This window comes from Leptodactylus fuscus, chromosome 2 (assembly GCF_031893055.1).
Source record: "Leptodactylus fuscus isolate aLepFus1 chromosome 2, aLepFus1.hap2, whole genome shotgun sequence".
Lineage (NCBI taxonomy): Eukaryota > Metazoa > Chordata > Amphibia > Anura > Leptodactylidae > Leptodactylus > Leptodactylus fuscus.
The window spans coordinates 101,997,490-102,019,463 of NC_134266.1; the positions used below are offsets into that span (position 1 = coordinate 101,997,490).

General features: G+C 44.7%; 1 protein-coding gene across 1 annotated transcript in view; it reads left to right on the forward strand.

Annotated features, from left to right (window-relative positions):
* Positions 1–9,835: 9,835 nt before the first annotated feature.
* Positions 9,836–21,974, forward strand: part of LOC142194892 (choline/ethanolaminephosphotransferase 1) — a 56,692-nt gene continuing 44,553 nt past the window's right edge. The window contains exons 1-2 of the mRNA XM_075264322.1: positions 9,836–9,953; positions 12,444–12,816. Of these exons, the coding sequence (XP_075120423.1) occupies positions 12,478–12,816 (339 nt within the window). The 5' untranslated portion in view covers positions 9,836–9,953; positions 12,444–12,477. The remainder of the gene's footprint in view (positions 9,954–12,443; positions 12,817–21,974) is intronic.

Genomic DNA, 21,974 nt, shown 5'->3' on the forward strand with positions numbered 1-21,974 from the left:
CGCTTCTTCAGGCGGAAAACGCTAGGAGGAAAAAAAAAGCTAGTGGTCTACATAGACCACCATGTTAAAGGAGAGGTTTTTGAAGCGAATTCCGCTGTCAAAAACCTCCCCTTTGCCCACGTGTGAACTAGCCCTAATGGTGATGGAGATGAGGGGAAGGAGGACTCCAAGCTGACTATAAGCGAAGGTCTGGTAAGAGAGCACTTAGCCAAGTTACAGGAAACCAAGTCCCCAGGACCAGATGATTTACACCCTAGAGTCCTGAAAGAGATAGCAGAGGAAATAACAGAACCCCTTGCTATAATCTTCAGTAAGTCATGGGAAACAGGAGTGGTCCCTTTAGATTGGAAAAGGGCAAATGTTGTCCCCATCTACAAAAAGGGGAAAAGGGACGATCCAGGAAATTACAGGCCGGTAAGTCTGACCTCGATAGCAGGAAAAATCTTTGAGCAAATTGTCAAGGAACATTTACTTCGGTACCTGGATGGGAAGGCATTAATTAACCAGAGCCAGCACGGCTTTAGGACCAATAAATCTTGTCAGACTAACCTGATTTCCTTCTACAACAAAATCACTGAATGGTTGGACCAAGGGAATGCTGTGGACATAGTATATCTTGACTTCAGTAAGGCATTTGATAAAGTATCACATAACCTTCTTATTGAAAAAATGATTAAGTATGGCTTTGACAAAAATCAGTTAGGTGGATTCACAACTGGCTTAATGATCGGGCACAACGAGTAATACTAAATGGCTACACATCGAACTGGAAGAAAGTCAAAAGCGGGGTGCCGCAGGGCTCTGTTCTGGGCCCAGTACTTTTTAATATCTTTATAAATGATCTGGACGATGGAATTATTGGGGAACTCATAAAATTTGCAGATGATACGAAGATAGGAGGAATAGCTAACACTAGAGAGGAGAGAGAGTGTATTCAAAAGGACTTAGACACACTGGAACAATGGGCTGAGGCGAACAAAATGGTATTTAACAGGGACAAATGCAAAGTTCTACATCTGGGTAACAGAAATGTAAAAAACATATATAGTATGGGAGGAATAGAACTAAGTGATAGCATAGGGGAAAAGGACTTGGGCATAATAGTAGATCACAAATTCAACATGAGCCAACAGTGCGGTGCTGCTGCAAAAAAGGCTAATAAAATCCTGGGATGTATTAAGACAAGCATTGAATCTAGATCAAGAGAGGTCATTATTAGAGATGAGCGAACACTAAAATGTTCGAGGTTCGAAATTCGATTCGAACAGCCGCTCACTGTTCGAGTGTTCGAATGGGTTTCGAACCCCATTATAGTCTATGGGGAACATAAACTCGTTAAGGGGGAAACCCAAATTCGTGTCTGGAGGGTCACCAAGTCCACTATGACACCCCAGGAAATGATACCAACACCCTGGAATGACACTGGGACAGCAGGGGAAGCATGTCTGGGGGCATAAAAGTCACTTTATTTCATGGAAATCCCTGTCAGTTTGCGATTTTCGCAAGCTAACTTTTCCCCATAGAAATGCATTGGCCAGTGCTGATTGGCCAGAGTACGGAACTCGACCAATCAGCGCTGGCTCTGCTGGAGGAGGCGGAGTCTAAGATAGCTCCACACCAGTCTCCATTCAGGTCCGACCTTAGACTCCGCCTCCTCCGGCAGAGCCAGCGCTGATTGGCCGAAGGCTGGCCAATGCATTCCTATGCGAATGCAGACTTAGCAGTGCTGAGTCAGTTTTGCTCAACTACACATCTGATGCACACTCGGCACTGCTACATCAGATGTAGCAATCTGATGTAGCAGAGCCGAGGGTGCACTAGAACCCCTGTGCAAACTCAGTTCACGCTAATAGAATGCATTGGCCAGCGCTGATTGGCCAATGCATTCTATTAGCCCGATGAAGTAGAGCTGAATGTGTGTGCTAAGCACACTCATTCAGCACTGCTTCATCACGCCAATACAATGCATTAGCCAGTGCTGATTGGCCAGAGTACGGAATTCGGCCAATCAGCGCTGGCCAATGCATTCTATTAGCCCGATGAAGTAGAGCTGAATGTGTGTGCTAAGCACACACATTCAGCACTGCTTCATCACGCCAATACAATGCATTAGCCAGTGCTGATTGGCCAGAGTACGGAATTCGGCCAATCAGCGCTGGCTCTGCTGGAGGAGGCGGAGTCTAAGGTCGGACCTGAATGGAGACTGGTGTGGAGCGATCTTAGACTCCGCCTCCTCCAGCAGAGCCAGCGCTGATTGGCCGAATTCCGTACTCTGGCCAATCAGCGCTGGCCAATGCATTCTATTAGCCCGATGAAGTAGAGCTGAATGTGTGTGCTAAGCACACACATTCAGCACTGCTTCATCACGCCAATACAATGCATTAGCCAGTGCTGATTGGCCAGAGTACGGAATTCGGCCAATCAGCGCTGGCCAATGCATTCTATTAGCCCGATGAAGTAGAGCTGAATGTGTGTGCTAAGCACACACATTCAGCACTGCTTCATCACGCCAATACAATGCATTAGCCAGTGCTGATTGGCCAGAGTACGGAATTCGGCCAATCAGCGCTGGCTCTGCTGGAGGAGGCGGAGTCTAAGATCGCTCCACACCAGTCTCCATTCAGGTCCGACCTTAGACTCCGCCTCCTCCAGCAGAGCCAGCGCTGATTGGCCGAATTCCGTACTCTGGCCAATCAGCACTGGCTAATGCATTGTATTGGCGTGATGAAGCAGTGCTGAATGTGTGTGCTTAGCACACACATTCAGCTCTACTTCATCGGGCTAATAGAATGCATTGGCCAGCGCTGATTGGCCGAATTCCGTACTCTGGCCAATCAGCACTGGCTAATGCATTGTATTGGCGTGATGAAGCAGTGCTGAATGAGTGTGCTTAGCACACACATTCAGCTCTACTTCATCGGGCTAATAGAATGCATTGGCCAATCAGCGCTGGCCAATGCATTCTATTAGCGTGAACTGAGTTTGCACAGGGGTTCTAGTGCACCCTCGGCTCTGCTACATCAGATTGCTACATCTGATGTAGCAGTGCCGAGTGTGCATCAGATGTGTAGTTGAGCAAAACTGACTCAGCACTGCTAAGTCTGCATTCGCATAGGAATGCATTGGCCAGCCTTCGGCCAATCAGCGCTGGCTCTGCCGGAGGAGGCGGAGTCTAAGGTCGGACCTGAATGGAGACTGGTGTGGAGCGATCTTAGACTCCGCCTCCTCCAGCAGAGCCAGCGCTGATTGGCCGAATTCCGTACTCTGGCCAATCAGCACTGGCTAATGCATTGTATTGGCGTGATGAAGCAGTGCTGAATGTGTGTGCTTAGCACACACATTCAGCTCTACTTCATCGGGCTAATAGAATGCATTGGCCAATCAGCGCTGGCCAATGCATTCTATTAGCGTGAACTGAGTTTGCACAGGGGTTCTAGTGCACCCTCGGCTCTGCTACATCAGATTGCTACATCTGATGTAGCAGTGCCGAGTGTGCATCAGATGTGTAGTTGAGCAAAACTGACTCAGCACTGCTAAGTCTGCATTCGCATAGGAATGCATTGGCCAGCCTTCGGCCAATCAGCGCTGGCTCTGCCGGAGGAGGCGGAGTCTAAGGTCGGACCTGAATGGAGACTGGTGTGGAGCGATCTTAGACTCCGCCTCCTCCAGCAGAGCCAGCGCTGATTGGTCGAGTTCCGTACTCTGGCCAATCAGCGCTGGCCAATGCATTCTATTAGCCCGATGAAGTAGAGCTGAATGTGTGTGCTTAGCACACACATTCAGCTCTACTTCATCAGGCTAATAGAATACATTGGCCAATCAGCGCTGGCCAATGCATTCTATTAGCTTGATGAAGCAGAGTGTGCACAAGGGTTCAAGCGCACCCTCGGCTCTGATGTAGCAGAGCTGAGGGTGCACAAGGGTTCAAGTGCACCCTCGGCTCTCCTACATCAGAGCCGAGGGTGCGCTTGAACCCTTGTGCAGCCTCGGCTCTGCTACATCAGAGCCGAGGGTGCGCTTGAACCCTTGTGCACACTCTGCTTCATCAAGCTAATAGAATGCATTGGCCAGCACTGATTGGCCAGAGTACGGAATTCGGCCAATCAGCGCTGGCCAATGCATCCCTATGGGAAAAAGTTTATCTCACAAAAATCACAATTACACACCCGATAGAGCCCCAAAAAGTTATTTTTAATAACATTCCCCCCTAAATAAAGGTTATCCCTAGCTATCCCTGCCTGTACAGCTATCCCTGTCTCATAGTCACAAAGTTCACATTCTCATATGACCCGGATTTGAAATCCACTATTCGTCTAAAATGGAGGTCACCTGATTTCGGCAGCCAATGACTTTTTCCAATTTTTTTCAATGCCCCCGGTGTCGTAGTTCCTGTCCCACCTCCCCTGCGCTGTTATTGGTGCAAAAAAGGCGCCAGGGAAGGTGGGAGGGGAATCGAATTTTGGCGCACTTTACCACGTGGTGTTCGATTCGATTCGAACATGGCGAACACCCTGATATCCGATCGAACATGTGTTCCATAGAACACTGTTCGCTCATCTCTAGTCATTATTCCGCTGTACTCTTCCCTGGTCAGACCACACCTGGAATACTGTGTACAGTTCTGGGCGCCTCAATTCAAGAAAGACATCGATATATTGGAGCAAGTCCAGAGAAGAGCAACCAAAATGGTGGAAGGTCTGCAAACCATGTCCTATGAGGAGCGGCTAAAAGAACTGGGATTGTTTAGTTTGCAGAAGAGAAGGCTGAGGGGAGATTTAATAGCAGTCTACAAATATCTGAAAGGTAGTCACAGTGCAGAGGGATCTACCCTATTCTCATTAGCACAAGGAAGTACAAGAAGCAATGGGATGAAACTAAAGGGAAAGAGATACAGATTAGACATTAGGAAAAACTTTCTGACAGTGAGGGTAGTGAGAGAGTGGAATAGGCTGCCACGGGAGGTGGTGGGCGCTCCATCAATGGAAATCTTCAAGCAGAATCTGGATAAATATATGCTGGGATGATTTAGGAAAACCTGCACTCGCAGGGGGTTGGACCCGATGGCCCTTGAGGTCCCTTCCAACTCTACCAAAAAAAAAAAAAAAAAATTACTGTGAAACACAAACATCAGGTATCCCTGTGTCTGAAAGTGCCCGGTTTACTGAATATATGATCTGCATTGCTCGTGTTCCGTCGGGAAGGGGTTAATAGGAGCACTGCAGATACCCTATATTCAGCCAGGCTGACTTCTAAGTAGGGGGAAAAAAAAAAACAGTCCTCAAGCTCAGGGAAGGGGCAGAAAGACAACCAAAACACCCCCTCCTCTTCCCCAGCACCCAGCGACTACTGCACCCAAAAACCATTTTAATTTTTGAAATTTTCCTGTAGCTGCTGCATTTCCCCCCTCGGCTTATACTCAAGTCAATAAGTTTTCCCAGTTTTTTGTGGTAAAATTAGGGGCCTCAGCTTATATTCAGGTCGGCTTATACTCGAGTATATAGGGTAATTCATTTTCTATAGAAAAAAGGGATTGTTAGGGCTTTATAACTTTTTTTCATACATTTTTTTTTTTTCACTTTTTCTTGTGTCCCTTTAGGACACTTGAATCAACTGATTCTGTATTATATCTATAATACAGAATCTTCCTCTATAGATTACAAAGACACGAGCAGTCACATGTCTTGTAATCTTACAAGACACAAGACTGCTCGTGTCTTGTAATCTATAGAGGAAGTCAGCCAATGCAGATGCATCGGCTCACTTCCTCTCTCGCTGGCAGTATCAACCAGGCACTGGGGGCACCAGGCAGCCTGGGGTCACTGTAGTGCTCCTACACACATTAAAGTGCCAAAAGGGTTTTTCTTGAAAATGAAAGGAGGACACATACCTCATGTATATTAAATGGAAGGCATACCGTTGGAATAAGAAAAAGTCTTAGGTTCTGTTTACATGACGGAAACCGTTTCTACTGTGTGAATTCTCCGCGCGGCTAGCACCGGCATCCCGTTTTTCATTAGGCCCGAATGAATGGGCCTAATTGTAAGCGAGTCTCGCACTGTGGATGCCGTGGCTGTCTCAGCCGCAGAATCTGCGGGAAGATAGGGCATGTCTCTTTCACGCTAGCTGGAAGAAAAAAAACAAAAAAAACACCTCTAGCAGGAAAAAGTAGTTAGCGACTCCCATTGAAATGAATATGGGAAGAATATACAAATCTGTCTCCCAAGATGTAAACAGGGAGACAGTGCCTCTGTTATGCTGCCCTCTATAGCAAGCACCCTGAACATCATGCCCGACTTCCCGGAAGTCTTCACTGCATGATGCGAGGTTATAACCACATCAATTTCTCAGCTACGGACGGCACCGTTTCTGTCTCTTTGGACTTCATCAGCGCAGCCTAGAGAGAATTGATTTGGTTTAAGTGAGAGGCTGAGAGACCAGATTATGGGGATAACGTCTATCCTTAGGGAGAGACCACCTTCTCAGGTGTATGGAGACTTATACAGCCATAGTTGCTCCACTGCAAGGGAACATGGGAAGAATATGCAAATCTGTCTCCCAAGATGTAAACAGGGAGACAGTGCCTCTGTTATGCCGCCCTCTATGAGAAGCACCCTGAACATCATGTCCGACTTCCCAGAAGCCTTTGCTGCATAATGCGAGGTTATAACCAAATCAATTTCTCAGCTACGGACGGCAGCTACGGAATGCCTAAAACTAGCCGGCAATGTATGAAATCATTCGTCATTTCACACATTGCCTAGGCGTTCTATATAATGCCGAACGAGAAGCTGGCAAAGTATGAAATGCTAGGCGACCTTCGTTCTGGCTTCGCTTCTAGCATGAAGCCGCTGCCACTTCACCTGATACAGACAACGGTCTCTCTCTGCGTCAGGCTTACACTTCGTTCAGGAGCATCTCTGATGATACCTCTCTGTCTCGCACATGCGTTTTGCTTCTAGCGTGATAGCTGACGGTCTTCTCTGCCGTTGCCTCAGGTGTTTGAAATTCCCCTTAGTTTGGTTTTGGTTGGGGGAGCAAGCTGGAGGGTCAGAGAAGGACATGAAATAACGATTCAACGAGGAACCGTCCAAAATTCGAGGAAATGCTGCTAAAAACAGTATTTGCTTAAGCCAAACTACTTACCAGAAGTTAATCAATGATATCCAAAACACGCACTCCAAAAATGACTACTAAGAAGGAACGCAGGGACTATCAGTTGCTGAATCGCTAAGGATGTGATGATTATTGTAGGAAACAAAAGCCAACTCATTTATCCTGTTAAAGAAGGCGTCAGTAACTACTATCCAGAATGACGTCATGGACTGTTTTCACTACATTTCACACCACTGCACGGAGCAGATGATTTGAATCTGGGACATACCTCTCACCGACCGGGACCGTGGGACTCGACCCTGAACTTGGTACTGTCCTGTAGAATTCAGGATGATTGGGAGGTATGAAATGTGGGTGCATGCTGTGTGTGAGCAAGAGGAGGGAATGGGGGTGGGAGCCACTAGTGAGCCAAATAATACTGTGTGGGTGCCTCTGTTGAGCCTATAATACAGTGTGGGGGCCACTGTCAGCATATAATAGTGTGAGGGCACTGTGAGTATATAATATAGTTTGGGGGGCCACTGTGAAGCATGTAATACTGTGTGGGGTCCACTTCAGAGCATGTAATTCTGTCCCAGTATTGTTTACATACCAGGTGCAGCACTGCTCACTCATCATATTCTTGATAACTGCAGTTAGCGCCACGGCAAATTTAGCCCCACCCACTTTTGTGTTGACTCCGCCCATTCGTTAATTTTTCATGTGCCCGCACACAGTATCATCCTCCTACAGTCACCCGTAAATTATATGTTCCCCCTCTATCTCTCCCCAGTTTCATTTACACCCTTCATCTGCCCCCAGTTTCATGTCCGCTTTCCATCTCTGCCCCCAGATTCATGTCCCCACATCTCTGCCCCCAGTTTCATGTCCCATCCATCTCTGCCCCCAGATTCATGTCCCTCCATCTCTGCCCCCAGATTCATGTCCTCCCTTCTCTGCCCCCAGATTCATGTCCCCCCATCTCTGCTCCCAGATTCATGTCCCCTCCATCTCTGCCCCCAAATTCATGTCCCCCATCTCTGCCCCCAGATTCATGTCCTCCCATCTCTGCCCCCAAATTCATGTCCCCATCTCTTCCCCCAGATTCATGTCCCCCCATCTCTGCCCCCAGATTCATATCCCCCCATCTCTTCCCCCAGATTCATATCCCCCTATCTCTGCCCCCAGATTCATGTCCCCTCCATCTCTGCCCCCAGATGAATGTCCCCCATCTCTGCCCCCAGATTCATGTCCACCATCTCTGCCCCCAGATTCATGTCCCCCATCTCTGCCCCCAGATTCATGTCTCCACATCTCTGCCCCCAGATTCATGTCTCCACATCTCTGCCCCCAGATTCATGTCCCCACATCTCTGCCCCCAGTGTCATGCTGTCCTCTCCATCTCTGCCCCCAGATTCATGTCCCCCTATCTCTGCCCCCAGATTCATGTCCCCTCCATCTCTGCCCCCAGATTCATGTCCCCTCCATCTCTGCCCCAGATGCATTTCCCCCATCTCTGCCCCCAGATTCATGTCCCCCATCTCTGCCCCCAGATTCATGTCCCCCATCTCTGCCCCCAGATTCATGTCTCCACATCTCTGCCCCCAGATTCATGTCCCCACATCTTTGCCCCCAGTGTCATGCCGTCCTCTCCATCTCTGCCCCCAGTGTCATGCCGTCCTCTCCATCATCTGCCCCCAGTGTCATGCCGTCTTCTCCATCTCTGCCCCCAGTGCCATGCTGTCCTCTCCATCTTTGCTCCCAGTGACATGCCGTCCTCTCCATCATCTGCCCCCAGTTTCACGTTCCACATCCACATTACTTACCTTCTCCTCCGCTCCCTCGCCGCTCTCTGCGCACCTCTCTCTCGCTGACACAGTTGTAGACGCGATGTGACGTCATCACATCGCGTCTACAAGCCAGTAGCCGGCGGCAGCGGCGAAGGAAGGAGCTGACCTGTGTCAGCTCCTTGCTTCAGCCGCGTATGTGTTCAACTCAGATCTGCGTCCTCTGGACGCAGATCTGATTTGAAATCGGGACATACCTCCCTCCAACCAGGACCGCGGGACATGTCACCCAAATCGTGAATGTGCCGCGGAAATCGGGACGGTTGGGAGGTATGTAGATGTATCCCTTTCAAGTATCTGAGATATCACTTCAGTGCCCGTAACTGCCACTATCAAGAATTCGCTCTAGGAAGGGGGTAGGTGCACACTCTATTGATTATAACAGGGTCTGTCAGATTTCCAACAAGGAAACAAAATAATGCTGCATTTTTTATCTACAACAAAACAGTCTTCAAACTAAATATGTACTGTGCTCAACTCTTTATACTGTATAGGAACCCAGCTGATAGCTGAAAACAATGCCTACACGTGGCAACGTAAGACAATTTTGGGGGTCTCTACGTGGAAAAATACAGACAAAAGTATATTGGGAATTAAACAGGATAGAAACTTGGGAGATAAAATGATTGGTCGAGTGACTAAAAGATCATTGACTTTCTTTTACATAGTCAAGCAGGACAGCACGTAGGAAACACTACACGCCCCTCATAGTCACCTCATACGCAACCTGAAAACTAACGCGAAATCCAATCACCAATCTAAACCCTCGTTATATAACTATGCCCTCGTCATTTAATTTAAGTATATATATATATATCAATGATGTAGAAATATCTGGGGATTCTATTGGCGCTTCGTTTAGCGCTTGTTGATTGGCTCTAAGTCTGAGGTGGGCGGTTCTAAGCGCGACAGGAAAGCGTGTTTCGGAGTTACCGTGTAGCATCACTGCTTCCGGTTTACGCTGTAGCGGAAAAGAAGGAAGCCAGTATTGTCCTGACTGCTAAAGAAGCCACGGTACGTTTCATGGCAATGACTCGGTAGCTCCATACCTTGGTGTCGTTTACAGTGTACGTGTCACTGCCTGATTGGCGTTTAGCTGCATAGTGACCAGGCATATTAGGACGTGCAAGGTTATACCTGTTCTGCACATATTTATGCTGGAAGTTGTGTGGACTCGGTATTTCTGCTGACTATTGTGTTACATCGTAAATTACTTTTTATTCATGGAGTTTTTAGTGGTGAGGTCAATTAACAGGTTTTCCTAGTTTTATGCTTTATTAATAAGGGTGACTGTACTACTGTATGGGTGGATTTGGCCTGTCAACCTGTGTGATCCATTTATTACACTAAAGACCTGTGTCGCTCCCTGTACATAGTGCTTTATATTAGCTCACATATTCTCTGACCACACCCGCATAATTTTACTACAACTTAGTTCATATGGCAGTGCTTCTAGTTACAATGGTACAGTCTCCAATGAATAACCAGTCAGAAATCGGGTCTGGAAGAAACTTTTTTTTTTTTTTTTTAACCAAGAGTAGGTTATTAATAACTTTTATTTATTGTGGGGGTGAAGAATTGGTGGTGGAGATCGCTACCGAAGGTCCTCAGAGGGAGAGTTGAGCTGTTTGTTAGGGATGGACTTTAAAGAGAATCTGCCACCAGAACCCATCATATCAAGGCAACCCAGCAGATGGGTTAGGTTTGCCAAAAAAATCATCAAATACTGTTTTCCCTCTTTGCATCAAATATTCACAAACTCTAAATTAAAAAATTAAATACATCTCCAAAATATTAAAGGGGCTCTATCAGCAAAATAATGCTGATAGAGCCCCACATATGCGTGCATAGCCTTTAAAAAGGCTATTCAGGCACTGTAAAAGTTAAATTAAACTACCCCCCCCCCCCCCCCCCCCCCGTTTTAAAATAATAACTTAAAAAAGAATGTTCTCTACTTACGGAACGTGCACGCTGGGCGGGCATTCAGGGTGTGTCTTCATCTTCTTCCACGCCTCTTCTTCATCTGACGTCCTCCGGTCCCGTCCTCCTCCGGCGCTTGCTCGCGGACACTGATAAAAAAAAAAAAAAAAAAAAATAGCCCGGGCGCATGCGCAGTAGCCGTAGTAGAAGCCGCGTGCTACTGCGCATGCGCCCGGGCTATTTTTTTTTTTTTTTATCAGTGTCCGCGAGCAAGCGCCGGAGGAGGACGGGACCCGAAGACGTCAGAGGAAGAAGAGGCGGGGAAGAAGACGGCGCACCCTGAATGCCCGCCCAGCGTGCACGTTCCGTAAGTAGAGAACATTCTTTTTTAAGTTATTATTTTAAAACGGGGGGGGGGGGGGGGGGGGTAGTTTAATTTAACTTTTACAGTGCCTGAATAGCCTTTTTAAAGGCTATGCACGCATATGTGGGGCTCTATCAGCATGATTTTGCTGATAGAGCCCCTTTAAAACAAATATATTTAAAGCTTATCCTTTAATAGTGATAGCTTAAAAATAAATAAACAAGGTCAAAATGAAACAAAACATATACCTCGACATCAGGCGGATATGTCTCGTTGGAGACTAGTAGAGTAGGTTGTACTCTAGATAATAACAAACAAGATATGGACTCACTGGGGTACAACACAGCACAAAATTTGTGTTCTTAAAGGAGTTATCCAGGCAAAACTGGAAACCTGTTAAAGTTTAAATAAGGCAGTGAAAAAAAAAAAATCATACTCTCCTGTCTCTGTTGTCCTCCTGTGTCCTTTGTGCTGAAGCCTCTGATTGGCCTCAGCGTTCACGTGACTGCTGAAGCTGATCAGCGAAGGGCCTGAATCTCAGTACCATGATGATGCCGCCTACACTGATACGTTGACGTCTGAACCAGCGCAAGGAGAGTGGCAGGGACTGGAGCGGAGGCCCGCTGCAGCTAGGCAATACAGTCGAACCAATTACCGTATTGACTCGAGTGGTAATTTCACTGGTCCGCAGTAAAAGATATTTGTGGGAGGCCGCTGGAACAGCACTGCTGCCGATAGGTGGTCGCTGAGGCAGCGCTGTCTCCAGGGCCGCCTTAAGATATTTCCAAGGCAGAGAAGATGCTCTGGAAACATCTTGGGGCGGTCCTGGAGGCAGCGCTACCTCACCACTCTCCTATTGCTGCTCCAGCGGCCTCCCACAGATGTCTTTAACTGCGGACCAGTTATGTGACATTTTCAATTACCATATTGAGGCGAGTATAAGCCGAGGCGCCCTTTTTCAGCACAAAAACTGTGCTGAAAAACTCAGCTTATACTCGAGTATATAGTGTATATATTTGTGTGTGTTTTATTGAGAGAGAAAAAAATATCTATACATCAAGTGCTGAAGCATAACATACACCCTACACTGCCCATATGCTATTTTTAATAAGTCTTCAATAAAACATTTTAAATACATGTGGGGGAAAAAAAGCATTTAAAAAAAAAAAAAAAGTTAGAATTAAACTTATTCTGCTATTTTGTTTTTATTTTCCATCCAGATTTCTTTGGATTTTGGTTTTAAATCTAAACTCCATGAGTGGACAAAGATCATCAAGAAAAAGGTGTGGAGAAATCCACTCAGAATTCCCTTCACACTGTGAACGTGTTTCCAAATCAACATGCGTTTTAAGCAAGCTTGTGGAATTGCCAACGCCACCTCTGTCTCGACACCAGTTAAAGAGATTGGAAGAGCATCGGTATAAAAGCTGTGGGAAATCTCTTCTGGAACCATTAATGCAAGGATTTTGGGAATGGTTGGTTGTTCAGGTCCCTTCATGGATTGCACCAAATCTTATCACCATAATAGGACTTTTGATCAATATCTTAACAACCGTAGTGTTAGTATGTTACTGTCCAACAGCAACGGAACAGGTAAAATATAGCTTGGTTTAATCACCAATATGCATGTTAACTAAGTATAATGGAGTGAATCACTGAATGCACCAAAATGTTACATATTTTATATGTCATGTTAAAGGATTACTGACATTGTAAAGGGGCTCTATCAGCAAAATTATGCTAATAGAGCCCCACATATGCGTGAATAGCCTTTAAAAAGGCTATTCAGGCACCGTAAATGTTATATGAAACCCCGGTCCCGTTTTTAAACAAAAGCATTAAAACATATATGCAAGTCTTACTGACCGGGGGCAGTGATGCACGTTGCCGCGTCATCTTCGGGCACGCCTACCTCTTCTTTCTTCTTGGAGCGACGCCCTCTTGTCCCGTCTCTTCTGCCGGCTTCTTATTGGTCTTCTTCCGGCTTGAGGTCTGCAAATCCCGCACCTGCGTAGTAGCGCTTCCCTCCGGAGCACTACTGCACAGGCTCACTTGCCAGTCCCTGTAGAACTACACGAGTGCACTGCACGCTCACGAACTGCCATTAAGTAAAATGGCGAGTGAGCCTGCGCAGTAGCGCTCCGGAGGGAAGCGCTACTACACTGGCGCAGGATTTTTATTTTTTTTTATTAAATGTAGATTGTGAGCCCCACATAGAGCTCACAATGTACATTTTTCCCTATCAGTATATTTTTGAAATATGGGATGGAAATCCATGCAGACACGGGGAGAACATACAAACTCCTTGCAGGTGGTTTTATGCCCTTGGCGGGATTTGAAGTGGTGCTAACCACTGAGCCACCGTGTGGCCCCCCCACTGGCGCAGGATTTGAAGACCTCAAGCCGGAAGAAGACCAATAGCAACCCGGCAGAAGAGACGGGAGCAGATGGCGTTGCTCCAAGAAGAAAGAAGAGGTAGACATTCCCGAAGATGACGCGGCATCGTGCATCACCGCCCCCGGTGCACGGTCAGTAAGATTTGCATATATGTTTTAATGCTTTTATTTAAAAATGTGTCCGGGTTTAATATAACATTTACGGTGCCTGAATAGCCTTTTTAAAGGCTATTCACGCATATGTGGGTCTCTATTAGCATAATTTTGCTGATAGAGCCCCTTTAAACATATATATTTCTTAACCACAGGATTTTCCGTTAATATGTGGTACAGATCTAGTCCCTGAACCCATAGGTGAATAGGATGCCAGTGAAATCTGTTAACCAATTCTGTACAACCACTTAACCCATTGCACACAATAAAGATGTAATCATAGTTGATGGCCTATCATGGCCCAGACACCTGGGTCTTAAAGGGCTCTATCATTGGGAAAAGTCATTTTTAACTAAGCACATAGGCTACTCCACATGTACCTTTAGTATGTTCATCCCCTCAGTGGTTTTTGAATGAGCCTGTTTTTATTCACATGCAAATTAGCCAACAAGCACTGGAAGTCTCAGCGAGCACTGTTTGCTTTGAGAATGGGGAGATGTGTGTACAGCACAGGCTGCTGCTATTGACTCAACAGAGAGTGTCCTCCGGAGTGCTGGCTGGAGGCTAATTAGCATTTGAATGAAAACTCTCATTCAAAAACTATTGAGAGGGTTAACATACAAAAGGCTTTGCAAGTATGTGCTTAGTTAAAAATGACTTTTCCTAATGATCGAGCCCCCTTAAGGTAAATCGCTGTACTATTATCGGCATTTAAGGGGTTCCGCTAATAAATTACCCTCCCCCCTCCAATGGCAAGATGCTGATATGTACCTTATGTAGGCCAGGGTCTGTTCAGTGTCCTTGTGTGCTAGCAGAAGTACCGTAAGTACCAGTTTGAAATGTACAGCATCACCAAGCTCCTGCCGCCGCTGGTTTCCTGCAGCGACAGGAGTGTGGTGATGCTATGGGCCCCGGCACCCGTTCCGGTGTCTATATGCCAGGTCTGGATGCCGGGTCTGTAACTATAATGGGACACTCTGCTGCAGAGCGGTCGCCATAGCAACCGGCATCTCTGCTGTAACTCTTAGGGGGCGTTCACACTACCATCTGTGTCCGACAGGTAGTGTCCACTCCTAGTGTCCGTTCAAAATCTCGCACGGACATTAGGAGCGGACACTAGCTGTACCCGTGACACCTGTCATTTATTTAAATGGCGATCGGGTGCGTTCTTTTGCACTCCATGCCTGTCCTTCACCGTCCGCATGTAAAGATGTCCGACTTTTCAAGCGGACAGAAAAACCTGACATGTAGGACGCACCCGATCGCCATTTAAATAAATGACAGGTGTCACGGACACAGCTAGTGTCCGCTCCTAATGTCCGTGCGAGATTTTGAACGGACACTAGGAGCGGACACTACCTGTCGGACACAGACGGTAGTGTGAACACCCCCTTACAGCAGTAATGCCGGAGCTAATTCCTGCAATGAGTGATCACATCTCATCGCATCACATCACATCTAAGGCTTGGTTCACACATCAGTATGTCATCTGTCCGTCTGGATTCCCTTTGAGACTTTAAAACAGACTGATGCAAATACTGATTGTATACTGACACCTTTTTATGCTGATAGCAAACTCTATCAGCATAAACTGCTGATAGAAAATTGTAAACAGAGTACAGATAAGGACCTTTATGTCCTTATCTCTACTCTTACAATTGCTACTTTTAATCCCCTTATCGTCCTACATGTCGGGTTTTTCTGTCCGCTTGAAAAGTCGGACATCTTTACATGCGGACAGTGAAGGACAAGCATGGAGTGCAAAAGAACGCACCCGATCGTCCTCTAGGGGCTATCAGCATAAAAAAAGTGTCAGTATACAATCAGTATGTGCATCAGTCCATTTTAAAGTCTCAAACAGAATTCAGAGGGATGAATGGCATACTGATGTGTGAACCAGGCATAAGTTGTAAGAGTAACAACGGAGATGCCCTCCCCACCCCACCCAAAAAAAAAATTTAAATTGACCTTGGGGCCATAGCAACTGGCACCTCCGCTGCAACTCTTAGGGCTAGTTCACACGTGGGCAAAGGGGAGGTTTTTGACAGCGGAATTCGCTTCAAAAACCTCTCCTTTAACATGGTGGTCTATGTAGACCACTAGCTTTTTTTTTCCTCCTAGCGTTTTCCGCCTGAAGAAGCGACATGACCTTTCTTCAGGCGGAAAACGCCTGAAGAATTGCATAGAAGTGAATGGGAGGCGAAAACCGCGCGGTAAAAAACCGCGCGGTTTTTTGCACACAAAACCGCGCGGTTTTTTGCAAAAAAACGCGCAGTTTTCGCCTGCAGTTTCTATAGCACATATAGGAGAAAAAAAACCCTAGCGAAAACCGCGTCAAAAACCTCGTCAAAAACCGCGTGGAATGCAAAAAACAGCGTCAAAAACTCCTCGAGGTTTTTTACCTCGCACAAATAAGCTAGGCGGTTTTCACGTGTGAACTGACCCTTAGGCTGCATGCACACTGAGTTATGCCAGCGTTCCGAACGCTCCCATTGAAGTGAATAGGAAGTGTTCGGGAGTCGTCCGCTGAACTCGCGTGTACGGCTGTGAATGAGTATTTTTACAAGCCCGGCGTAACTCCATGTGCATGCAGCCTTACAGCGGTGATGCTCGAGCTAATGCTTCCAATCAGAGATCGCAGTAAGAGTTACAGTGAAAATTTCCTCTGGAGATGCAACGCCGACTTTGTGTCAATTTTTTTTTTTTTTTTTAAACTTTCGCCGCAGAGAGTTTGAAAACTACCTGCCGGTTTCAGTCTCCTGGAAACAGAAACCTGCATAACGGAGATCGGGCGGTGGTATGAACCCGCCCGCAAAGTAGAAAATTACTGTGAAACACGCAATAGGTATCCTCGTGTCTGAAAGTGCCCGGTTTACTGAATATACGGTATCTGCAGTGCTCCCATTCTGTCAGGAAGGGGTTAATAGGAGCACTGCAGATATGTTATGTTCAGCCAGGCTGAGTTCCAAGTGGGGTGAAAAAACCCCAGTTCTCAAGCTCAGGGAAGGGGCAGACAGATAACCAATACACTTTAATTTTTGAAATTTTCCAGTAGCTGCTGCATTTCCACGCCTCACCTTATACGCAAGTCAATAAGTTTTCCCATTTTTTTTTTGTGGTGAAATTAGGGGTTTCGGCTTATATTCAGGTTGGCTTACACTCGTGTATATACGGTAGATTAAAAATAAACGAATGAATAAAGCCCCAAAATGTCCCTTTCTCATGTAAAAGAAAAAAAAATATATTACCTTGTCCATAACAACCTATAAAATTATATAACCTTTACCCACAAAAAAACTATGGAATTAATGATTTTTCGCAATCTCACAAAAAAGTGATCAAAAGTCTTAGCCACCTCAAAACAGTACCGTAAAAATAGGCCCTCAGCCAACTATATGAACTGAAAAATTTAAATGTTATGTATATATTGGCGATACAAAAATAGATTTATGTCCTAAACTGGGTTGAAGTTCTGGAAAATTAACTTATAAGATCATACCTACCCACAGAATAAATGTAAACTTGCTACTTATGCTGCATGGCACATTTGAAAGGTAAAACCTAATGGCAGAATATTTATTTATTTATTTTTTTTTTAATCCACTAAGTAAAACAATGTATTCAATAAGTTTTAGGCACCATCAAAATGGTGTCCTTACAAAATGTATCTTATACCTCAAAAAAAAAAAAAAAAAAATCAGCCCTCATTTAGCTACATTATCAGAAAAGAAGAAGAAAAAAAAAATATAGCTTGCACAATGGGAAGATAATAATCGCCTAATCATTAGGACATAACTGGCAGAAAGGGCATATACAATCTGTGCAAGCGTATGTCAGGTTACAACCGCTGATTTAGAGTTTTCCCTGCCTTCCTCCCCGCCCAATCCACCATTATAGGAGCTACTGGGAAAATACTAGGGAATTTGGTGTTCCCAATGTACTCCACACAGTTTACATATTCACTTTCCACCAACCGTTGTGTGTTCACATCTAGGATACTAATGCTTACTACACTGTTTAATAAATTCTTTGAGGGGTGCAGTTTTTAAAATTGAGGTCATTCCCTAGGGGATTCCATATTATTGGCACCTCAGGGGCGCTGCAATCAAGACATGGCGTCCAGATACCAAACCTCTAAATCTGCCCACCAAAAGCCACATAGTGCTCTTTCTCATCTGCGCCCTGATATGTGCTATAACTCAACTTTTTTTTTTTCTTAATGTTACATGTGGGAATAAACTGATATATTGGCACACATAAGTGCCGTGTGTTTTTTTTTTTTTTTTTTTTAAAGCACATACAGTGTTGGCCAAAAGTATTGGCACCCCTGCAATTCTGTCAGATAATACTCATTTTCTTCCAGAAAATGATTGCAAGCACAAACTCTTTGGTATTAATATCTTCATTTATTTTGCTTGCAATGAAAAAACACGTAAGAGAATGGAGAGAAAAAAAAAAAAAAAAAGTCAAATCATTGATCATTTTAGACAAAACTCCAAAAATGGGCCGGACAAAAGTATTGGCACCCTCAGCCTAATACTTGGTAGCACAACCTTTAGACAAAATAACTGCGAACAACCACTTCCGGTCACCATCAATGAGTTTCTTACAATGCTCTGCTGGAATTTTAGGCCATTCTTCTTTGGCAAACTGCTCCAGGTCCCTGAGATTTGAAGGGGGCCTTCTCCAAACTGCCATTTTGAGATCTCTCCACAGGTGTTCTATGGGATTCAGGTCTGGACTCATTGCTGGCCACTTTAGAAGTCTTCAGTGCTTTCTCTCAAACCATTTTCTAGTGCTTTTTGAAATGTGTTTTGGGTCATTGTCCTGCTGGAAGACCCATGACCTCTGAGGGAGACCCAGCTTTCTCACACTGGGCCCTACATTATGCTGTAAAGTTTGTTGGTAGTCTTCAAACTTCATAATGCCATGCACATGGTCAAGGAGTCCAGTGCCAGAGGCAGCAAAGCAACCCCAAAACATCAGGGAACCTCTGCCATGTTTGACTGTAGGGACTGTGTTCTTTTTTTTTTTTTTTTCTTTTAAACTCTATGTTGAAGCTCTACTTTTGTCTCATCTGACCAGAGAACATTCTTCCAAAACGTTTTTGGCTTTCTCGGGTAAGTTTTGGCAAACTCCAGCCTGGCTTTTTTATGTCTCTAGGTAAGAAGTGGGATCTTCCTGGGTATCCTACCATACAGTCCTTTTTCATTCAGACGCCGACGAATAGTACGGGTCGACACTGTTGTACCCTCGGACTGCAGGGCCGCTTGAACTTGTTTGGATGTTAGTCGAGGTTCTTTATACACCATCCCCACAATCTTGCGTTGAAATCTCTCGTCATTTTTTCTTTCCTGTCCACATCTAGGGAGGTTAACCACAGTGCCATGGTCTTTAAACTTCTTGATAACCCTGCGCATGGTAGACACAGGAGCATTCAGGTCTTTGGAGATGGACTTGTAGCCTTGAGATTGCTCATGCTTCCTCACAATTTTGCTTCTCAAGTCCTCAGACAGTTCTTTGGTCTTCTTTGTTTTCTCCATGCTCAATGTGGTACACACAAGGACACAGGACAGAGGTTGAGTCAACTTTAATCCATATCAACTGTCTGTAAGTGTGATTTAGTTATTGCCACCACCTGTTAGGTGCCTCAGGTAAGTAACAGGTGCTGTTAATTACACAAATTAGAGAAGCATCACATGATTTTTCAAACGGTGCCAATACTTTTGTCCACCCCTTTTTTATGTTTGCTGTGGATTTATATCCAATTTGACTTTTTGACAATTCTTTTTTATGGTTTTCCATTGAAGACAAATTAAATGACGATAATAATTCCAAAGAATTTGTGATTGCAATCATTTTCTGGAAGAAAATGAGTATTACCTGACAGAATTGCAGGGGTGCCAATACTTTTGGCCAACGCTGTATTTAGACTGGTTTTTGGACGTCATGCCATTTTTGCAGAGCCCTGAAATGCCAGTAAAGAGGAATCCCCCGACATGTGACCCTGTTTTTCAAACTACAGCCCTAAAGGAATTTATTTAGGGGTACAAGGAGTATTTTTAACTTCCCAAGTGTTGCATTAATTTATTTTCCAGAAACAAATACGCAGCTGATTGTGAAAGCTGAAAATGGCAATTTTTCCAGGAATATGTTGTTCCCAGCTTGTCAGATACTCCAAAAGCTGGTATATACGCTTACCAGTTTATGGAATAGTAGTTTTTGAATGAGACAGGTTTTTATCCATATGCTAATTGGCCTCCAGCATGAGAGTAAATTGACGATTTACTGGGGAAAAAAAAAGTAATTTTATTAACATTGGGATGTAAAAATGAAAATCTGTCAAATAGCTGTATGGTCAAAATGCTCAATATATACTGTATTGTCTGGCGTATAAGATGTTTTTAACCCCTGAAAATCTTCTCAAAAGTCGGCGGTTGTCTTATACACTGGGTCCATAGCCCTACCTGTCTCCAATACTATCAGAGCGATAGCATATCCCTCTAGCCTGCCCTTGTATCCTATCACTGGTACAATACCTCCTTCTCTGCTTTTCAGATCTCGCTCCTGACGACTGCAGTGACTATGTGAGGGGTGCCTCACCAAGATGTTGTAAGTGAAACAAGCTTAAGGCATCTGGAATGCCTGGGATATGGAGAAGAGAGAGCGGCGCTGTGCCCAGAAAAACACGCCTCTTTCATCCATCTGGCGCACCCTTGTATCCTATGACCAGAACCTCCTTCTCTACCTCTCAGATCTTGCACCTGCGCCGCTTCACTGCAGTCCTCAGAAGCGAGTTCTGAGAGGCAGAGATGGAGGTAATAGGATACATGGGCAGGCCAGACGGATGAAAGAGGCGTGTTTTTCTGGACACCACGCCACTAGCAAAGTAAATAGTTTCCATTGATCCGTAATACAACAGTGCACTAAACATGGCTATCCGTTAAGTAGTATTGGAAATATGGATGAAACTTCAATGAATTTTGATATGGTTTAAAATGAAACTGTCCATCAAAAAGGTGAAAAAATAATTTTAATTAAAACAGGGCGTGAGAAGTCCAGTTTTACACTGGTATTAGGATGCATAGCTGATGGCACCAAACTGAGACCAATGATTATTTTTAGAAGAAAAACAATACTGAAACTCAAGTTCCTTCTTGGTTGTTTTGTACATATGTATGAAAGGCTGGATGGATGAAGAAGGGGTAAAACTATGGCTTGATGATGTATGGAGCAGGCGACCAGGTGGACTTATTCAAAAATATAGTTTACTGGTCTGAGATATGTTCAGGGCTCATTTATCTCTTAGCACCAAGCAAAGGCTTGCAAGATTAAACACACTTGCGGCAATTATTCCTGCAGGATTGCCTGAACAAGCCATTTAAAAATTTGAGAACAGTGAAATAAATGGATGGTTAGTGGAGAAAAGTCATTTACAAAAGGAGGAACCATGTGTGCTCCACAGTTGGATGTTTTGCGCAAGTTTGTCATAAAAGCCTGGAATGATATTGATGCAGAAACAGTAATCAAGTCTTTCAAGAAGTGTGGCATAGCAAATTCATTAGATGTTATGAAGGATGACTTCTTGTGGCAAAATGAAGAGGAAGCCGAAGCTGAGACCACACCATCTGATAAGGAATTCGACCCATATGATGACTGCCTTACAAATGTATCACAAGATGTAATTAATGTACTTATGGTATCAGATGACGAACAGGAGGATTTTGAAGGCTTTTAAAGGGGAACTGTTACGCCAGCAAACCCGGTTTAAAAAAAAAAAAAAAAATTACCGTAGCTTGCAGTTATTAAATCTGCTTTTCAAATGCCAATTCTAGCTCCTTCTCACCTTGCCCTTCCGTGTGCCCAAAAACAATTTACATCCACGTGTGGGCTATTTCTGTGCTCGGGAGAAATTGCATAACAAAATGTGAGGTGTTTTCTCCTTACATTGTCTTGTAAATCTGTAAAAATTTCTGTTACATTTGTAAACCTTCTAATGTCCAAAATAAATCAAGGACAAGTAAACGATGATGCCGATATAAAGCAGGAGATATGGTACATAATATGTATTCAAGTATTGGATGGAACGACTGTCTGAAAGCAGAGCATATATATATATATATATATATATATATATATAATTTTTTTTTTTTTAATAAATGTTATTTACAAATATAGTTGTGCTAAAAAGTTTACATCATG